This window comes from Capsaspora owczarzaki, assembly GCF_000151315.2.
Source record: "Capsaspora owczarzaki ATCC 30864 unplaced genomic scaffold supercont2.12, whole genome shotgun sequence".
Taxonomy (NCBI): Eukaryota; class Filasterea; order Ministeriida; family Capsasporidae; genus Capsaspora; species Capsaspora owczarzaki.
Genome location: NW_011887303.1, coordinates 220,693 through 237,192, shown reverse-complemented (window position 1 = coordinate 237,192; position 16,500 = coordinate 220,693). Strand labels below are relative to the sequence as shown.

The window sequence follows — 16,500 nt, the reverse complement described above, 5'->3', positions numbered from 1 at the left end:
TCTTCGCTGAAGCTGGCGGTTGGTTTTGATTTCGCTTTTCGAAAGTTGTCGGCCACTGCGCGTCTTCGATTCAAGCTTGGCCAGCTGCAAGCGCACTTTGATGAGTTCGATCTTGAGCGCTTGTTCCTGCTCGTGCAATGTGCTGGGCTGTGTAGTGCGTGAAGAGGACGAGGATGAGGACGAGCTCGAGCTCATTAAAAAAACGAAGAAGAGTGCCGTTTTTTCTGATGAAAAAAAGGACAGACCTGTCCTTTTTTTTGAGGAGCAATTTTTGACCAATCAGATTTTGTTTGTTTTTTTTTGTTTCTGCACGCGCACCGGAAGTGTTATGGCAACAAGAAAATTTGTTTATTGAACAACACTTGTTTGAAGAAAAACACGACTCGACCACAATGCGTGCTTCGACCGCCGCCGTCCTACTAGACGTCACATTGGGATGTGGGACTTTTTGATTTTCGTGAGTTTCGCGATACGCTCTAACGCAGCGGAGGCCATAATCTCGCGGTTGGTCGCCTCTGAGTTGTCAACGTCGAGCATTTCGATGGCTGCTTCAGCTGTCAGGGCGATGTCACAGACGACCGCCCTGAAACAGCGACAAACTTCATGCAAATCACGACAGTGTTCATGACAAAAGCCAACGGAAACAATCTCAGTGCTGGTGCAGCCTTCATGGCCGCAAAAGCGGACGCTCGCATTGAGTTCTTCAGACATTTTGACTGAACATAACGATCATTTTTCTATTTTTGCGTCACTTTTTCTGAACACAAATGAAAGGTGTCGGAATGTTGTTTACTGGGAAAACGCAAGTGCGGAAAAAACCCACAAAAGATCAAACAAAGATCAAACAAAGATCAGACAGCACGACCCTGCGGCCAGCACGCCAGATGAATCTCCTTGTTGGCGTCATGGTCAAAAAAATTGGCGCGAGGAAGCTCAGCGTCGACGAGAACTTTCTGTTTCATGGCCTGCTTGAGGAAAGCGCCGTAGTGAACATTGCAGTAAACAGAGTTGCCCTTTGCCGTGGCGCTCGAGTTCTTGCAAAAGCGCCCTTCAACCCATGCGCAGCAACCATTTGCACCATTCATGTTGATGCGAATGACTGATGCGTCGTCGGCAACCTTGAGCTCTTGGAAGATGCGGCTGAGTGTATCGATGGTGAGAGCGTTCGGGTTGCCATGGACACGCGGTGCGCCGTTGACAGCGTTGATCAGATCTACAAGGCTGAGTTTCATGACTCCGTCTTCGACGTCCGACATGATGGACGGAGGCGCGCGAGTGAGGGGTGGAGCTGCACGGGAGCTAGACGCAGCAGAGCCACGACGAGGCGTGTGCATGGGCATCGGCATGGGCATCTCGTAGTCCTCTGCGTCTTGGTACAGCTGGTCGTCGGTGTCGGAGCCTGCAGTTGCCGCCTTGCCTTTTTTTGCCGCTTTTTTTGGTGTTGTTTTCTTTGGTGTTGTTTTCTTCGGGGCTGCGACAGGTTCATCCTCTTCCTCCTCTTCCCCTTCATCTTCCTCTTCATCTTCCTCTTCATCTGACTCCACTTTCGGAGCTTTCTTGGACTTCGTCTCAGCCGTTTTCTTGGACTTCGTCTCAGCCGGTTTGACCATTTTTTTTTGTTGAAAATAGAATGATCACAACAGGATTCTCGAAAATAGCAAATTATATTTGTGATTTCGTTCTGGGAAGTGGGAGGCATAGTAGGAATCCCCAGAAGAGGGTGCAGGGGTAGAAATCGATGCAGTATCAGCGTTCTTCTTATACGCTTTTGTTTTTTCAAATCAGATCAGCCTCCTCACCCCGCCGTCCCTCCTCCACCTCCTTTTCGTACATGCATCGCACTTTATTCTTATTTCTTCAATTTGTAAAAACTGATCCCATAACCATTTCCCCTGCTTTTTCTTCTCACTCTGCTGTACCCCTTTTCTCTGTTGAATCGCTCTGAATATTGGACGATGCATTGGGGTTTTTTCAAAAAAAGGACGATTTCGGGATCGATTTTTGTCGTTTTCATCTCGCTCTGCTGTACCTATTTTTTATTCATTTTTTCACAAATATTGGACGATGCTTAGGGGTTTTTTCGAAAAACGACGATTTCGGGAACGAATCTTTACCCTCGAAAAAGTCAATTGTTTTGACTGTTCATTTTTGCATTTTTTTGATGCGAGTCGGGGGAATCGGATGCTGTACTGTTTTTTTTATTGATTTTTTGAGGATTTTATTTTTTTGCCGATGCAGTACTGTTTTTTTGATGAGCGATTTTTTGGGGAAACCACACTTTATCATTAGCGTTCCAAAAAACCCGGCGATTCAGACCCCCCCCCCCAAGAAGCTTCATTCGCTTCTTAAACTTGAAAGCAGGATCAGAGAGAAGAATAGCCTGCAAGAATGGCGACGTCCGTCCCACTGGTCAAGATTGACACCGAGTACAGCGCGGATGCGGTCGAGTGGTGCCCAACCAGCGCCGAGCCACTGCTCGCATGCGCAACGTATCAGCTGGCAGCCGCAGAGCAAGAGCCAGAGCCAGAGCCAGAGAAGTCTTCAACGACGACGACGACGACTCAGGAGGATAGCGACGATGAGACTGAGAAGCGAACGCCGCCACGAGCGCGCCTCGGTCGACTGCTGCTGTACCGACTGGAGACAGGTGCTGCTGCTGCTGCTGATGGTGAGACTACGACTCTGCGCGATGCAGGTCTGAACTCGTAAGTCGGGAAAACACGCGCTTCTCGCGTGAATCAAAAATCCATGTGTGACGCAAAATCTTAGAATCTCACTTCACAACATCATCGTTGATATGACAGAAGTAACATCAGGCTTGTGGAGGTCCTGCGACGAGACATGCCTGCCATCCTGGACATCAAATGGTAAGCTTGCCAAAGCGATGAGTTCCGATGCAATTGTCTCAGAATCTGACGCTGAACTCATCGCAGGCTGCCAAGAACAATTGCCAACTCTGATCCAGTCCTTGCCATCGTGGATGCCTCTGGGTTTTTGACTCTCTATCGGGTTGGCATGTCTGCCAAAGTAATGCTCCTGAATTTGTTGGTTTTTGGCTGAGAAAGACTTCTCACTTGCTGCGTCGCGTGTCATTCAGAGCGTGACTCTTGAGGTGCTTTGCCAGTCCAACGCTGTGAGCGATACTCTCAGACTTTCGCTCGAATGGAACTGCCGAATCGACGCGTCAAGGTAAAACCCTCGATTTGAACTGCGCAGCACGACCCCACAACAACAACAACGCTCATTCGATGATGCCAAAACAGTCCTCTGCAAATCGCATCTAGCGACTCTGCTGGACAGATTGCGTTGCATCAATTCGCCGAAGGAGAAGTCGCGCTTGTGCAAGAATGGGAAGCGCACTCGTTCGAAGCATGGATTACCGCATTCAATCAGTGGAACACGAGCACCGTGTACTCGGGTAAGCTGGTTGTTGCAGATGGTGGTTGTGTGCTGCTTGGCGAGTGAGTAGTCTTGCATGTTGACGCGATTATGCCCCTGTTGCTTGGGTAGGTGGCGACGACTCGCTCTTTCGCGGCTGGGACACTCGAACAGATTGCACTACGCCCATCTTTACGTCCAAACGGTAAGTCTTTTGCAACCACCGCTCCGACTTGGCCTTCAAAGCACGCCAAAGAGAGAGACTGACGTTACGAAACGTTCGTTGCAGACATACCATGGGCGTCTGCAGTCTCCAGAGCCACCCTTCCCGCGAACACATTTTGGCATCGGGCAGGTGAGTTGAAGCAACACACAGGTCCAGAATTCATTCTACTGCATGTTTTTCTAAACTTTGGTGATCGTTTCCGTTGTCAGCTACGATGAGCACATTCGACTTTGGGACACGCGCAGCATGCGAGCCCCAGTTGAGGACATTCGTGTCCATGGTGGCGTCTGGCGGCTCAAGTGGCAGGCACAGAATCCATCATTGATTGCCGCTGCGGCCATGCATGGTGGTGTGCCTGTGGTGTCAGTCGACGGTACGTCGCGCTTCAATGCTTGAAGTGCGCTTCGATGCGTGATCCTTCGTGATGGCTCAGTTTGTTTTTGTTTCCGTTTGCCACTTTGTCCAACAATCAGAGTCCAACAAACCGAGCCTCACTCACCGTCACACTGCGCACGAGTCCATCGCGTACGGTGTTGACTGGCATCCGCAGATCGAGGGCTTGATTGCCAGCTGTTCATTTTACGATCACTCTCTGCATTTGTGGCGACTTCCGACCAACGCCGACATGCCCTGAATCTCTATCTGATAAAAGGCCTACATTTAGAGAATTACCAAATCCATTGTAACAGCGCTGTTCCAGCTGCATGTATTGAAGAACAACACTTTCTAATTCCAGCCACCAAGCGCACTGCTGGAACCAAATAGACCATCGCCGGACAGAGCATCAGGGTCAAAGGCCGATGATTTTTCAGCCGCCTTGCCTTTGGCGGGACGCGCGGCAGGAGCGCGGTTGTCTTTGGTTTTGGCAGAGTGATCAATAATTCCAACAACGCCGGATTGTGCGGCAACGGTATGCTTGACTGCGGGCTCTGGAGCAACAGCAGCGGCAGCAGCAGCCACAATAGGTGCAGCGGGTGTTGCACGAGTGCTCTTGGTCGTGGAAAGCGAGCCGTCGTCGCTGGCAGAAATTCGAACTCGTTTGGTCGAGTGTTCCTCTTCCTTTGCCCCCGTTTGAGGTGGCTTTCGGTGTTCGCTATGTCCCTTTCCGTTGGATGGCTTGCTAGGCCTGCTCGCAACTTCTGTCGAGTCGTGCTCGTCGGCCTCAGCGCGTCGCTTGGCTGAAACTCGTGCTGGCGCTGCACCTGACTCCTCTGAAGCGTCTCCAGATGCGGGGCGCCTTGGCCTCGGTCGCTCAGAGTGCTCACGTGATCCACGGGATTCGCGGGGCTCGCGCGGTCGCTGGTGTTCGCGGCGTTCGCGGGGCGCTGCTGGAGCAGCATCCTCATCGACTTGCATGGGCGCGGCATCGCCGGAACCTTCTTCGTCAGACTCGGCAGCCTTGGCACGGCGGCGAGCTGCAGCTGCAATGTGCTTCTCCTTCTTTGCCTGCTGCTCTAATGCGCGAGCACGCGCCAGCTTCTTTCGCGATTCGTCAGCAACCCTTGCCTCTTCGAGCTTTCGACCATCCAAAACCTTGAGCTTTGGCACGAGTTTGCGAATCTGTACAAGCAGCTCGGTGTGGTGAGAGGCCTTCAGTCTATCCTTGTGCAGGTGACCACGAACACATTTCACAAGGAAGAGTTTGACTTACATGAGCTTCATAGCCTTCCAGCTCAATCACGCCGTTTCCGCGCAAATTTATTTGTTCCAAGAATGGCATTTTGCCGAGAACGTCGATTGCTTCGAACGTCTTGATCAAGTTGTTGCCGAGATCGAGAATCTTGATGCTAAGGCGACAGGATCAAGACAAAGCAAGTTAGAAAACAAACAAAACAGAAAACACACTCTTTACACCCAAGCGCTGTTTGCCAGACTCACTTCATGTTCAGCTCAAGCGTCTCGGGCAAGGCTTGGATTTTGTTGTCGTTCAGGCGCAACTCGGCCAGCTCGTGGTTGGCGCGGAGATCCGGAATCGTGCGAATTTCGTTGTGTGCGATGGACAGTTTGGTCAGCTTTGTCAACGTGGCCAAGCCGCGAATGTTTCGAAGACGATTGTGCGACAGCACTGCGTTTTTGCGACAGGCAGCATGTCCATGCAGATTACAAGTGGGGCGGAATGAGCACAATCATACTACCCCTGCTGATTTACATGATTCGGCTCGTACCGATGGTATTCAACTCGACGAGCTGCTCCAAATGCTCCATGAGTGAGATGCGGTTGTTGTTGAGCACGAGTGCCTTGAGCTTGACGAGGAACTGGACGGTGTCCATCGACGTAAGCTCGTTGTTGCTTACATTCAGCACTGTAGCCAACCAAACACACACACAAAAAGGTAAGATTTTGGCATCTCTGCGATGCTCGTGAACAATAATGCTTGCTCGAGCTCTCTATTTGTTTGTTGGCTGAGAGGGGTTTTCCTCTCCCCATTGTCTGTGTTTGCTCGTTTGGCTGGGAGTCCCATTGCATTGCTGCCTTCTCCATGTGGAATCCGCGTGGACTTGGTGCTCGGCGCCGGCGCCCTCCATTTGGGGGAAAGCGTTCTGAACACGCCTGTGGGCATGCTGAAGATCAGATCAGATGAGTGGTCTGAGGGGGGTGTACCTTGGAGCTGGGTGAGCGCGCGGAAGGCGGCGAGCGAGGTCAGCTTGTTGTGCGCCGCGTTGAGCCAGGTCAGCGACTTGCAGTGGTCGATCGCGTCGGCCGAGGCAATCTCATTGTGCGACAGATCAATGCGACGCAGCTCAACGCAGATGCTCAGGTCGTCGAGGCTCGCGATGCCCTTCGACGCAATGTTCAGCGCAGTCGCGTAGCGCAAGTCTTGTGCGCCGGCAATGTCGGAGAGCTTGGCCAACGTCAGATGCGACATTTTGTCTGGAAGAATGGAAGAGTGTATTAAAAATGCATCATTCTACATGTCAAAACAAAAAAAAAAGAGGCAGCAAGGGGACAAGAGCGAACGAAACGCAACGAATGGTTTGTATTGCAACATTTCACATACAGGACAGTTCAGTTGGTTTTTACAGGAGTTAGAAGGTAAACTCGCCAGTCGCTGTCCGGAATACATAGTCACGACCGCGAATAGTCACAATGCCGCCGCGCAACGTGGTCTTCCACCGATTGCGATTCCGTGTGACCTTCTCTGCCGTGCATAGCATCATGTTCTTTTCGCCAGTTTCTTCTGGGGCCTCCTCCTCGTCAGAGTCCGACAACAGCTCGTCGTCTTTGTACTCTTGAGCTGGTGGCGCCGCTTCGTCGCTGGCGGCAGGGGCAGGGGCAGCGGCAGAGGAGGCTGCAGCTTCCTCTGGGGCGGTTGCACTCGGCGCAGAGCCATCGTGCGCTGGCGTGGAGGCAACAGGAACAAACGGTGTCGCAGGATCCATGTATGCGCCAGGGACATGCGGGGCGGGAGTTGCGTACGTCAATGGGTTGGCAAACACTGCGGGAGTGTCCGGTGGAATTGGCTGGAACATGCGGTTTGAATCGCCGTTGTGGTGGTGCTGGTGGTGGTGGGGGTAACTAAGAGACGCGTCTGAAAAGCTAGGTAGCGCGGCAGGTGTGGCGCCTGCCGGTGTTGCGGCGTCGAACGACGGCAGCGGTCCGCCTGGCGTTGCGACTGGTGCTGTTTGCGGCTGCTGTTGCTGCGTACTCGCTGGAGTATGCGACACTGGTGGCTGTGTCTGCTGTGTCTGTCGCACCGGCAATGGCGCAGCAAGCGATGCCGTTGGCGGTGCCGGTGTTCGAGGTGCACCAGCAGCAGCAGTAGCAACAGTCGTTGAAGACGACGCCGACGACTGTGGCAAGGGATCTGCACCGCCATTTCCGTTTCTGTATGGATCAATCCACAGTGGCAAGTTGAGGTGGTCCTGCGCGGCCATGGCTGGCTCGATTGGCATCAGCGCCGTGGTCGCGTTGACCTTCTCGTGCCACAGCTGCTTGATCTCGTCCGTGACGGAGGCGTCGATGCCCGCCTGAGCGAACGCATGCGCCATGCCATCGATGGTCAGATTGATGATGCGCTCGTACACGGCGACCTAGCCCACAACAGCAGCAGGCACAGAAGCAAGAAAAAGCAGAGCAAAAGCCGCGCGCGTTTTGAGTGCAATGGACGGTCCAGCCAAGCACAAGCACACCAACGACCCCCTTCGAGCAGTGTGTAAAGTGGGGGACGAGGCCGTGGTTTGGTTTGGAGGGAGGCTCAGCAGCAGCGAAACGGAAGGCGGGGGGGAACAGCGAAAAAGACTGACTGTGATTTCCGACATGGTTGTTGAACAAATAGTAAGCAAAAAAACCGCCGAGAATGAAACAAAAAGTGATACTAGTTATTAAAGACAAGTATTAAAGACAAACTTAAGACTGAACTTTGCTCCAAATCGAGCGATTGACTGATCAAAAAAAAGCAAAGAGCAAAAAAATATGAAGGATAATGAAAAAATGAAGAATCACTATGAAAATAGAAGAGACGGTGTGAAAGAGATCCAATGAGAATGGATAGAACGAGTGAGAGGGAAAGCGAGCAAATCCTTGGATGCGCGTTTTGGAGCTGTTCCAGCGGCGAGACCAACTTGAAAGTGACATCAAAATGATGGCCAGTTTACAGTGTATATGAATTGGTGTTGAGGTGCTTGAAAAGTCGGCTGGAAATTTTTCGATTTGAGAGCTGCAAAGCAAGAGAGTCAAACACATTGCCGACAGAGCAGCAGCACCCTCAGATTGGCATACAACTCGACTTTTAGAACATTCATTGGCACCAATAGCAACACAAGACTACGTGCAACCAAATTACAAAGCGGCACTTCCAATACGCTCTTCCACGAGGAGATACGAGGACGAGTAACACTCGCGCCAAAAGCAAACACCCTCCTGCTCCACCGGCATCCGATACCCTCCGTTATTCGTGGATATTACGATACACAATCATATTTACAATGCATTTCGCACTGTCTGAGCAATGCGACTGCTCGGCAATGACAGGCTACAGCGTCGAATTTAGAAGGCTTTGGAAAGCCACTCCAGTTCTCCTTTATCCGACACCGACTTCTTCAAGCCAAACCCCACTCCCTCGTCCCAAAGCGATGACGAAAGCCGAGAAGGGCTCGCCGAAGGACATTGCCAACCGCATCAAGGCCAAGGGTCTGCAGCGGCTCCGCTGGTACTGCCAGATGTGCCAGAAGCAATGCCGCGACGAGGTCAGTGTGTGTGTGCCCGCGTTCCTGGGCTGAGCGGGCTCAGTTCGGCCGAGCGGGCTGCTTTCAGACGACCGGTTTGGAGCGCCGTCTCGTGTCCTCGCGGTTGGGCAGCCGCGCTGAGGGGAGGCTGGGTCTCGGTCCTCGTTCTTCGTCTTTCTTTCGTTTCGTTTTCACTACGTCGCCCGTTGACTCACACAGTCCATTCTATCACTCTACTATTGTTGCGACGATACTGCACAGAATGGATTCAAATGCCACACGCTGACGGATGGCCACAAGCGCATGATGCAAGTATTCTCAGACAATTCGAGCTCGATTCTTGACAATTACTCTCGGTAAGGCCCCCCTTCTCCGACTAGACAGAAAGATTTACAGTGTTCGGACACACTTACGCGCTCACTAACATGGCTCGCGTGTTTCAGAGACTTTGAAAAGACCGTGCTGGAAATGGTCGCGCGACGCTTTGGCACAAAACGCGTGCTCGCAAACGTCGTGTACAACGAGTACATCCAGGACCGCCATCACGTTCACATGAATGCCACCATTTGGGAGACACTGACGGACTTTGTCATGTATCTCGGCAAAACCAACAAGTGCAACATTGACCACACGGAGCGAGGCTGGTACATTGCGTACATTGACCGCAGTCCCGAGGCCTTGCGCCGGGCCGAGGAAGCCGAGCGAAAAGAAAAGGTCGGTGGCCAGAAGGGTGGAGTGGTGCTGGACGTAAGGGGGGGGGGAAAAGGAAAGTGTCGCATTCGTTTGTTGACTTACCCTGACTTTGGTGCAGATGGAAATGGACGACGAAGACCGATCTCAGCGACACATTGAAAAGCAAATGCAGCGCGCCAGAGAACTGGCAGACGCAGCCCAGGCCAAGCGCGAGAGTGAAATTGCCGCAAATCCAGACAGCACGTCCGCCGAGCCGGCGGAAATCGATCCTGAAAAGCTCAAATTTTCATTTGCTCCGATTGCCGCCCCAGCAGCCAAGACAGCATCCCTGTCCGAGCTCCTGAAGGGCGGCAGTAGTGACGCCAGCAGCAGAAATGGCGCGTCGTCGGCGTCCTCCTTTTCGAATGTTTTCGCAACGTCCGACAGTTCGAGTTCAAGTCGGAAAGAGTCTTCGAACGGATCATCCTCATCCTCCTCCTCCTCTTCGGGCGCGCAGAAGCGAAAGATTTCTGCTCTCGATGAGATCATGGCGGCCGAACAAGAGGCCAAGCAGCACAACAAGAGCGCGCGCATCGAGAACTGGATTGTGGTTGGCCTCGTTGTGCGCATCATCAACAAGTCGCTGAGCAATGGCCAGTACTACAAGCAGAAGGGCATCGTTGTTGCAGTCTCCAACAAGTTTGTCGCGGACGTCCAGGTTCTTGACTCGGATGATGTTTTGCGGCTCGATCAGGAGGTATGAGTTTTTTGGTGGGCTATTGTTTTCCAAGGAAGTTTCTGCGGTCTGACTTGAGTCGTGTTTGGGCGAGGAGAGGCAGCAAAGTGGGGATGTATTTGGCTCACTTTTTTTTTTTTGTTTTGTTTTGTTGTTATGTGTTTCAGCATCTCGAAACTGTGCTTCCCGCTCTTGATCAATCCGTCTACATTGTGAACGGCCAGTATCGTGGCGGTATTGCGCGCATGTTGGAGCTCATTCCAGACAAGTACCGCGCCCGCGTCCGAATCGAATCTGGCTCCAACAGCGGCCGCACGATCGAAGCCGACTACGAGGATGTTTGCAAGTTTGATCCCACGGTGCTGTTGCGTAGCACCTCGTCCTCCTCTTCCTCTCATTCGAGTTCATCTCGTTACGCATGACCCGCAGCTATACTAACTCTGCGAGGTCCAGCGTTTGGGTTTGAGTTGTTCGGAGTTGTTTGGAGGTGTATTTGTTTCTTCCAATGAACAAGCTTTTGATGTCCCTCCAAGCCCCCACAACCCCCCTTTTTTTCCGTCTGCATTTCTAGACCCTGGATTACAACATCGCACGCCTCGTCAATCCCCCGTACATTCTGTGACTGTCAGGTTCGTTCTCGTTTCTTGATTCAGTCTTTTGTCTTTTTTTTTTTTTTTTTTTTTTTTTTTTTTTTTTTTTGGTTTCTGTTTGGATTTTTCAGGGGGAACCGCAGCAGCAGCAATGGCAGGCTCCTCCTCCGCTTTGTCCTCCTCCGCCGTCTTGCAAATGGTCTGCACAGCTGCGCTCCTTCTAACCCTGAGCAGCGCACTGTGCGCCGTGGCTGCCCCTCTGACGCTGAACAACGGCATTCCCGCAAACTCGATCACCAGCAACGAGCTCGTCTTCCCCACGTCAAGGCAAAGCTCCCCCTCAACTCTCAACTCTCACTGAAACACACTGAGGGGGGTTTCATTTCACTGACAACGTTCTCAACGTTGCCATGCAATTGGTCGAATCTGCATCGGGGCTTCAGAACAAGAGTGAAAACGTCCCATCCATTTGAATTGAACGAAACGATGAAGAAGAGGCGAGTTCTTTATTCAAAAAAAAAAAAAAAAAAAGAAAAAAAAAAAAAAAGGAAAAACCAAAACAAACAAAAACGCTTCAAAACAAACACAAATAACGCGCCAAAAACTAAAACTAAATACTTCCATCAGAATAAGAAAATCGTGATCAGATAATCGGGCTGAAGTATCCGAGTTCCGAGTTATTTTGTACTGTGCGACAAGGACGAGGAGGAGCTGCAGCTCAATTTTGCTCAGAGTTTGCTGGAAGGTGTCACGCCACCCCCGCTCACCCGACGACGTGCATGGTAGACATGCACATGCACATGCATCCAAATGAGAGGATGATTGGTTTGTGTATTCAGGACCCGCCTTGTGTTCAATCCGCCTGCGCTCCAACTCACATTTCTGATCCTTTTTTTTTTTTGTCTTGAATCAGTGGCACGGTCGCGGTCGTCGTCGTCACAGGCTCCAATGCAACCATCTATGCGTCAAGCACCGTCTCACCGCCGTCGCAGGCATCCTACAGCGCCAAGTCTGAGCCGGCTGTGCTTTCCGCGGACGGCCTGAGCTACATTTCGTTGCTCACCTACGCCAATACAAACAACCTGCCGCTCTACTTGAATGTCACGTTTGCCAACTGGGCGGTTTCCGGCCCGTTCAACATTACAGCAACGTTCAGCTGCCCTTCCACAAGTTATCTGAGCAACCCAACCGATCTCTTTTGCCAGGCCTGCCCCGCCCACTCGGTCAACGGCGCCCTTTCGTCGCCTCGCACGTCTGCAGCACAGACAACATTTGCGCCCAACCAGTGCATCTGCGACGTTGGCTTTTACGGGACGGATGGCCTGCCTCCCTGCCTCCCATGCACCGTCGGCTCGGAGTGCAACGTGCTCGGCCTCAGTCTCCCGCTCGTCGCACCGGGTTACGCTCTCTATCCTGCGTACGTGACCAACCCCGCCAATCTGTCCACCTACAGCTCGGCCATCTTTGCCTGCCCGACAGCCTCGCATTGCCCTGGCGGCACGCCGCTGTCCGTCAGCGCGCCGACCGTGTGCGAGGCCGGGTACGAAGGCTATGTTTGCGGCGGGTGCGCACCCGACTACTTTCAGCTCCAGTTTGAGTGTCGCGAGTGCGGCTCCGACCGCTGGTTTATGGCTGCGTGCTTTTTCATGTTTGTAGCCTGGCTAGCGTTCTTCCTTGCCGCCATTCTGTACCGCCGCACGACGTCGTTGCCCATCTTGCTGCACTTTTTGCAGCTGGCATCGCTGCTCTACGTCTTCCCTCTCGACTGGGACTCGACGCTGATGCGGTTTTTGAACTTTCTCTCCTTCAGCATGCTGAACTGGCAGCTGGCCATGCCGGAATGCGCGCTCGACGACTACACCATCTACACTGGCCTGGCCATCACACTCGCGCTGCCTCTCATCTTCCTCGCTCTGCACGTCATCTTCCTTGGTCTCGCTTGGCTGTACATTCTGCTCGGTGTGTGCTTCAAGTGCATGTGGATGTGGAAGACGCCGAGCATGATTTCTGCCATGGATCGATCCGTCTCGTCGTTTGTCTGCTTCCTCGAGTTCATCTACCTGCCTGTCACTGCGGCCGCGTTCGCCATGTACCAGTGCCAGCGCATCGAGGCCGTTGATGGATCCAACAGCCACCACTACATGATTGGCTCGTCCAACATCCAATGCTACGAGGGTGACTGGATGACCAACCAAGCGCTCGCCCTCACCGCGATTGCCGTCTATTCGATTGGCATTCCTCTCTGGAAGTTTATCATGCTCAGGCGATTTGCCGGTCGCGACACGGATGCGGATCGCATCAAGCAGGTGGAGAAGAATGGCTTCACGCCGTCCGTCCTCACGTTGCGCCGCGATCAGTTTGAGGGTCTGCTCTCGCGCTACCGTGAGCGGGCAGAGTGGTTTATGTTTTGCACCTACTTGCGAAAGCTGCTCTACGTCATCATCTTTACCTTCCTGATCAACTCGCCTCGGTACCAAGCGCTGACTGCCAGCTTCTTTTTGCTCATCTGGTCCGTCTTCCAGAGCCGCATTGCTCCGTACAAGTCAATGCTGGCGAACAATCTCGAAATCGTCCTGCTCGTCTCCATCCATGTGGACTTGCTCTTTGGCATTGGCGTTTACTCTGGCGAGGCTGCTTCCTCCATTTCGGGCGTCGTTTTCTTTTTGATTGTTGCTGCCGGCTTGCTGGCGCTCTTCTTCCTCTTCCTCGAACTGTTCTGGATGCTGGGTCGTAAGATGTTCCCTGCGCTGCGCAAATTCGACAACAACGACCCGACCGCGCGGAGCTCGCTCGTGGGCCGCGGCTCTGAGAGCAGCATGGCCACCACCAGTACCGCTACCACGGTTGCGGCACCGGCTGGCTCGACTGCGATTGAAATGGACCGTCCGACTTCGTCTCAACAACCAAGCGCCGTTGCCGCTGCGCCTGTGGCCGCTGCTGCTGCTACTGCTGCTGGATTTACACGTTCCAACTCGTTCGATTCGTTTGCATCTGCCTCGGATGACGCTGGCGAGTCTGTGACCGCACGTCAGCCCGAGCCTGAGGCTGAGCCTGAAGCGTCTCGTCCACCCACTCCTCCTGCGGCGCCTCCTGCACCTCCGCCGGCACCTCCCGCCGAGCCTCCTGCTGCACCGCCTTCTCCGCCTCCAGCCCCGCCTGCACCGCCAGCAGCGCCTCCAATGCCGCCAGCAGCGCCTCCAGCGCCACCCGCAGCACCGCCAGCACCACCAGCAGCACCGCCAGCACCGCCAGCAGCTCCCCCGATGCCGCCAGCTGCGCCGCCGATGCCGCCAGCTGCGCCACCGATGCCTCCAAGTGGCCCACCTCCACCTCCGGCTCCGCCAGCAGCCGGCCCACCTCCGAGCCAGCCTGGCCGCGGCGATTTGCTCTCCAGCATTTCCAATTTCAAGGGCGGGTTGCGCAAAGTTCAAACCAACGACCGCTCAAGTCCTCTGGTAAGATTTTAGAGAATGTGTCTGTGTTCTGTTGGTTGACTTGGAGCTCATGGATTTTGTTTTGACAATAAAGACTGGCGGCTCGTCGAGCGGTGGCGCCGCGGCCAGCTCGAGCTCAGGCTCTGGCTCGGGTGGTGCTACTCACCCTCCTGGCGGTCCCACGCTTGACTCGCTTGCGAGCGCACTGGCTGCCGCAATGGCTGCTCGCCGCATGTAATGTTTCCTTGCTTTTGAGCTTTGTTTTCGCAAACCCCAAGCCAAGAATACAGCAGCATTACGTACAAAAAATGCGAACGTCGTGTTCGTTATGTTCTTTATTGCACGAGAAAACAAAGAGTTCAGCCTTTAGTTAATAATAAGAAGGGCGGATCAACGGATCCTCCTCGCTCGCTGGGCGCTGGTGGTGTGATCGCTTGTGAAGCATGGACTTGAGACCCTGACCAAAGTTGCTGACCACACGGCGAATGAAAAAGAACAGCACCAGGCGAATCAGGATGGCAAAGGAGGCTGTGAAAGGCACAAAAACAAACAAAACAAACAAACAAAACAAACCAATTCAGTGAGCGGGGCTGGCGGATGCCAAAGCACCAAACAAAGGCAAGCAATTGCTGCTCACCGGCAGCCAAAATGGCGTATCGCGCAAACGAGCTTGCATCGTTCGAGCTCGAGCTAAACTTGTAGATGGTGTACACGTCGTACGCCAACGTGATGACGGATGAGATGGCGACAAAGATCATGGCGGAGCGGTTTTCCGACTGAACCTGTGTTTTGATCAATGTTCAAAAGAAACAAAACAAGCAAAACGGTTGAGAGGATTGTTTGATGCAACAAGACAATCCAAAGGACACGAATCAAAGCACTTGCTTACCGCCAACCAACCAACAATCATCGTGATCAAGACCACAACCACCGCGGCCATGTCAATGCCCATCTCTGCATCGAGCTCGAGACGCGAAAAGAGACTCAGCACGACCAGGCTCAGTTGGATTTGCATGTCAAACTTGAGGAAGGTCACATACATGCTGTAATCGCGGTGCAGCCCTGTAAACGTATCAAATGCACAGTGAGCCAATGACACGAGACGCTGGACCACAGCAATGAAAGCAAATCTCAAAAGGAGCTACTCACGCATGTAGTCGACGTTTGCGCCGACCGTCTTGTACTCGACCCAGCCAAAGTGGCGCTGGGTCAGGAAGGCCAGCGCCAATGCCATCGGCTCAAAGATGCAGATCAGGATGAATCGGATCTCTCGCGAAATGTGCCAGTTGGATTCGTAGTCTGGATCCGTGTTTGGCGGGTTGAATGCGTACTGGTAGACAACGTAGATGGTCACGGTCAGGGAGGCCACCACGAACGCGGCAACTTCCGTTTTGCGTTCACGCAGGCATCCATGCACTGCATAATAGCACGAGAACACTGCTCGACCATAGTACCAAAAAGGTTGATTCAGTGTGAAGTGCGAGTTGTGTGCAGTTAGTTTTTCAATCCTGCTCGCTCAGTATCCCACTGTGTGGACTTGCCTGCGTTGATGAGCAGCACGACCGCGTAGGTCATGTCGGCGCGCGAGTCGTCCGTGAATGGGTACGAGATGATTGCCATGCGCTGGATGGTCAGTGCGACGACAATCAGAATCTCGAGCATGGCGACAACGAGAAACGCCTTTGCCCACGGGTGCAGCGCCTTGAGCCGCGTCACCTGCACCACACATACAAGAAGAGAGTCAAAAACCAAACCCAGCATTCAAGTCGGTTCAGAGTCGGTTGGAAGTCCGGGGGAGGGTGGTTGGCTTCGGTTGTCGGAGTTGGTGACGCATTGAGCTGCATTGAGCTGCGTTGGGTTTCGCACATCTCCATCCACACACACACATACTCAAACACAAAACACAAAACAACAAAGGGCGTCGTACTTTGCCGGCCCATGTGTCGACGACGTCGCTGTTGGCGGAGGTGCCGTGGTGCGACGGCGCAAGCAGATCAGAGACATCCACGCGGCCTCGCGCAGACTGCGGCTGGGACATTGCGATTGAGAGTTGAGTGGAACAAAAGAGGAATGAGCATAGGATAAGGATGTGTGATACTGTATTATAACAGTACAGTGCAGTACAGGGTGCATCACAATGAACAATCCACAGTGGAGCAAGATCACCAAATGCATTGTCAATGCAATCTCAAACTCCCAGTCCTCGCTCAATGCTGCTTTGGGACCTCGTTCTCTTTGATACATCAGTCTTCTTCTTTATTTTCTCACATTTTTACCTTCAGACGCTCAGCCGTTTTG

At 53.0% G+C, this 16,500-nt stretch overlaps 8 protein-coding genes across 8 annotated transcripts; 3 read left to right on the top strand and 5 right to left on the bottom strand.

Annotated features, from left to right (window-relative positions):
* Positions 1-331: 331 nt before the first annotated feature.
* Positions 332-711, bottom strand: CAOG_06668 (hypothetical protein; the record flags this gene model as incomplete). Its single annotated transcript, XM_004344239.1, has 2 exons — positions 332-554; positions 630-711. 2 exons carry the CDS (start codon positions 709-711, stop codon positions 427-429), a joined length of 210 nt encoding a protein of 69 aa, XP_004344289.1. The 3' UTR covers positions 332-426.
* Positions 712-773: 62 nt separating this feature from the next.
* CAOG_06667 (hypothetical protein) lies at positions 774-1,619 on the bottom strand. Its single transcript, XM_004344238.2, has one exon. The coding sequence runs from the start codon at positions 1,608-1,610 to the stop codon at positions 852-854; it is 759 nt and encodes a 252-aa protein (XP_004344288.1). The 5' UTR covers positions 1,611-1,619; the 3' UTR covers positions 774-851.
* Positions 1,620-2,321: 702 nt separating this feature from the next.
* CAOG_06666 (Wdr85 protein) lies at positions 2,322-4,356 on the top strand. The gene is made up of 9 exons (XM_004344237.2): positions 2,322-2,705; positions 2,805-2,867; positions 2,934-3,027; positions 3,098-3,189; positions 3,264-3,418; positions 3,511-3,583; positions 3,668-3,733; positions 3,814-3,977; positions 4,078-4,356. The coding sequence occupies exons 2-9, from the start codon at positions 2,842-2,844 to the stop codon at positions 4,236-4,238; spliced, it is 831 nt and encodes a 276-aa protein (XP_004344287.2). The 5' UTR covers positions 2,322-2,705; positions 2,805-2,841; the 3' UTR covers positions 4,239-4,356.
* CAOG_09001 (hypothetical protein) lies at positions 4,281-6,481 on the bottom strand. The gene is made up of 5 exons (XM_011272386.1): positions 6,207-6,481; positions 5,770-5,907; positions 5,483-5,669; positions 5,256-5,391; positions 4,281-5,164 (listed from the first exon to the last, which is right to left on the bottom strand). The coding sequence occupies exons 1-5, from the start codon at positions 6,469-6,471 to the stop codon at positions 4,331-4,333; spliced, it is 1,560 nt and encodes a 519-aa protein (XP_011270688.1). The 5' UTR covers positions 6,472-6,481; the 3' UTR covers positions 4,281-4,330.
* Positions 6,476-7,946, bottom strand: CAOG_09000 (hypothetical protein). The gene is made up of 2 exons (XM_011272385.1): positions 7,850-7,946; positions 6,476-7,636 (listed from the first exon to the last, which is right to left on the bottom strand). The coding sequence occupies exons 1-2, from the start codon at positions 7,862-7,864 to the stop codon at positions 6,632-6,634; spliced, it is 1,020 nt and encodes a 339-aa protein (XP_011270687.1). The 5' UTR covers positions 7,865-7,946; the 3' UTR covers positions 6,476-6,631.
* Positions 7,947-8,584: 638 nt separating this feature from the next.
* CAOG_06663 (KIN protein) lies at positions 8,585-10,705 on the top strand. The gene is made up of 5 exons (XM_004344234.2): positions 8,585-8,791; positions 9,032-9,126; positions 9,214-9,484; positions 9,582-10,199; positions 10,346-10,705. The coding sequence occupies exons 1-5, from the start codon at positions 8,678-8,680 to the stop codon at positions 10,598-10,600; spliced, it is 1,353 nt and encodes a 450-aa protein (XP_004344284.1). The 5' UTR covers positions 8,585-8,677; the 3' UTR covers positions 10,601-10,705.
* Positions 10,706-10,886: 181 nt separating this feature from the next.
* On the top strand, positions 10,887-14,510 carry CAOG_06662 (hypothetical protein). Its single transcript, XM_004344233.2, has 3 exons — positions 10,887-11,095; positions 11,682-14,223; positions 14,297-14,510. The coding sequence occupies exons 1-3, from the start codon at positions 10,920-10,922 to the stop codon at positions 14,438-14,440; spliced, it is 2,862 nt and encodes a 953-aa protein (XP_004344283.2). The 5' UTR covers positions 10,887-10,919; the 3' UTR covers positions 14,441-14,510.
* Positions 14,511-14,522: 12 nt separating this feature from the next.
* On the bottom strand, positions 14,523-16,268 carry CAOG_06661 (hypothetical protein). Its single transcript, XM_004344232.2, has 6 exons — positions 16,130-16,268; positions 15,744-15,918; positions 15,352-15,639; positions 15,092-15,264; positions 14,840-14,984; positions 14,523-14,730 (listed from the first exon to the last, which is right to left on the bottom strand). The coding sequence occupies exons 1-6, from the start codon at positions 16,238-16,240 to the stop codon at positions 14,573-14,575; spliced, it is 1,050 nt and encodes a 349-aa protein (XP_004344282.2). The 5' UTR covers positions 16,241-16,268; the 3' UTR covers positions 14,523-14,572.
* Positions 16,269-16,500: the final 232 nt, after the last annotated feature.

Excerpts from the sequence above, each read along its gene's own strand:
- CAOG_06667 (XM_004344238.2), bottom strand. The coding sequence starts at position 1,610 with ATGGTCAAACCGGCTGAGACGAAGTCCAAGAAAACGGCTGAGACGAAG.
- CAOG_06666 (XM_004344237.2), top strand. The coding sequence starts at position 2,842 with ATGCCTGCCATCCTGGACATCAAATG. Across the intron at positions 3,190-3,263 it reads TGCCGAATCGACGCGTCAAG|TCCTCTGCAAATCGCATCTA; the intron begins GTAAAACCCTCG and ends ATGCCAAAACAG. Across the intron at positions 3,978-4,077 it reads GCCTGTGGTGTCAGTCGACG|AGTCCAACAAACCGAGCCTC; the intron begins GTACGTCGCGCT and ends TCCAACAATCAG.
- CAOG_09001 (XM_011272386.1), bottom strand. The coding sequence starts at position 6,471 with ATGTCGCATCTGACGTTGGCCAAGCTCTCCGACATTGCCGGCGCACAA. Across the intron at positions 5,670-5,769 it reads CGTCGAGTTGAATACCATCG|TGCTGTCGCACAATCGTCTT; the intron begins GTACGAGCCGAA and ends GCAAAAACGCAG. Across the intron at positions 5,392-5,482 it reads ACGCTTGAGCTGAACATGAA|CATCAAGATTCTCGATCTCG; the intron begins GTGAGTCTGGCA and ends CTGTCGCCTTAG.
- CAOG_06663 (XM_004344234.2), top strand. The coding sequence starts at position 8,678 with ATGACGAAAGCCGAGAAGGGCTCGCCGAAGGACATTGCCAACCGCATC. Across the intron at positions 8,792-9,031 it reads AGAAGCAATGCCGCGACGAG|AATGGATTCAAATGCCACAC; the intron begins GTCAGTGTGTGT and ends GATACTGCACAG. Across the intron at positions 9,485-9,581 it reads AAGCCGAGCGAAAAGAAAAG|ATGGAAATGGACGACGAAGA; the intron begins GTCGGTGGCCAG and ends ACTTTGGTGCAG.
- CAOG_06662 (XM_004344233.2), top strand. The coding sequence starts at position 10,920 with ATGGCAGGCTCCTCCTCCGCTTTGTCCTCCTCCGCCGTCTTGCAAATG. Across the intron at positions 11,096-11,681 it reads CTCGTCTTCCCCACGTCAAG|TGGCACGGTCGCGGTCGTCG; the intron begins GCAAAGCTCCCC and ends GTCTTGAATCAG. Across the intron at positions 14,224-14,296 it reads ACGACCGCTCAAGTCCTCTG|ACTGGCGGCTCGTCGAGCGG; the intron begins GTAAGATTTTAG and ends TTGACAATAAAG.
- CAOG_06661 (XM_004344232.2), bottom strand. The coding sequence starts at position 16,240 with ATGTCCCAGCCGCAGTCTGCGCGAGGCCGCGTGGATGTCTCTGATCTG. Across the intron at positions 15,919-16,129 it reads TCGACACATGGGCCGGCAAA|GTGACGCGGCTCAAGGCGCT; the intron begins GTACGACGCCCT and ends TGTGTGGTGCAG. Across the intron at positions 15,265-15,351 it reads CGCAAACGTCGACTACATGC|GGCTGCACCGCGATTACAGC; the intron begins GTGAGTAGCTCC and ends ATACGTTTACAG.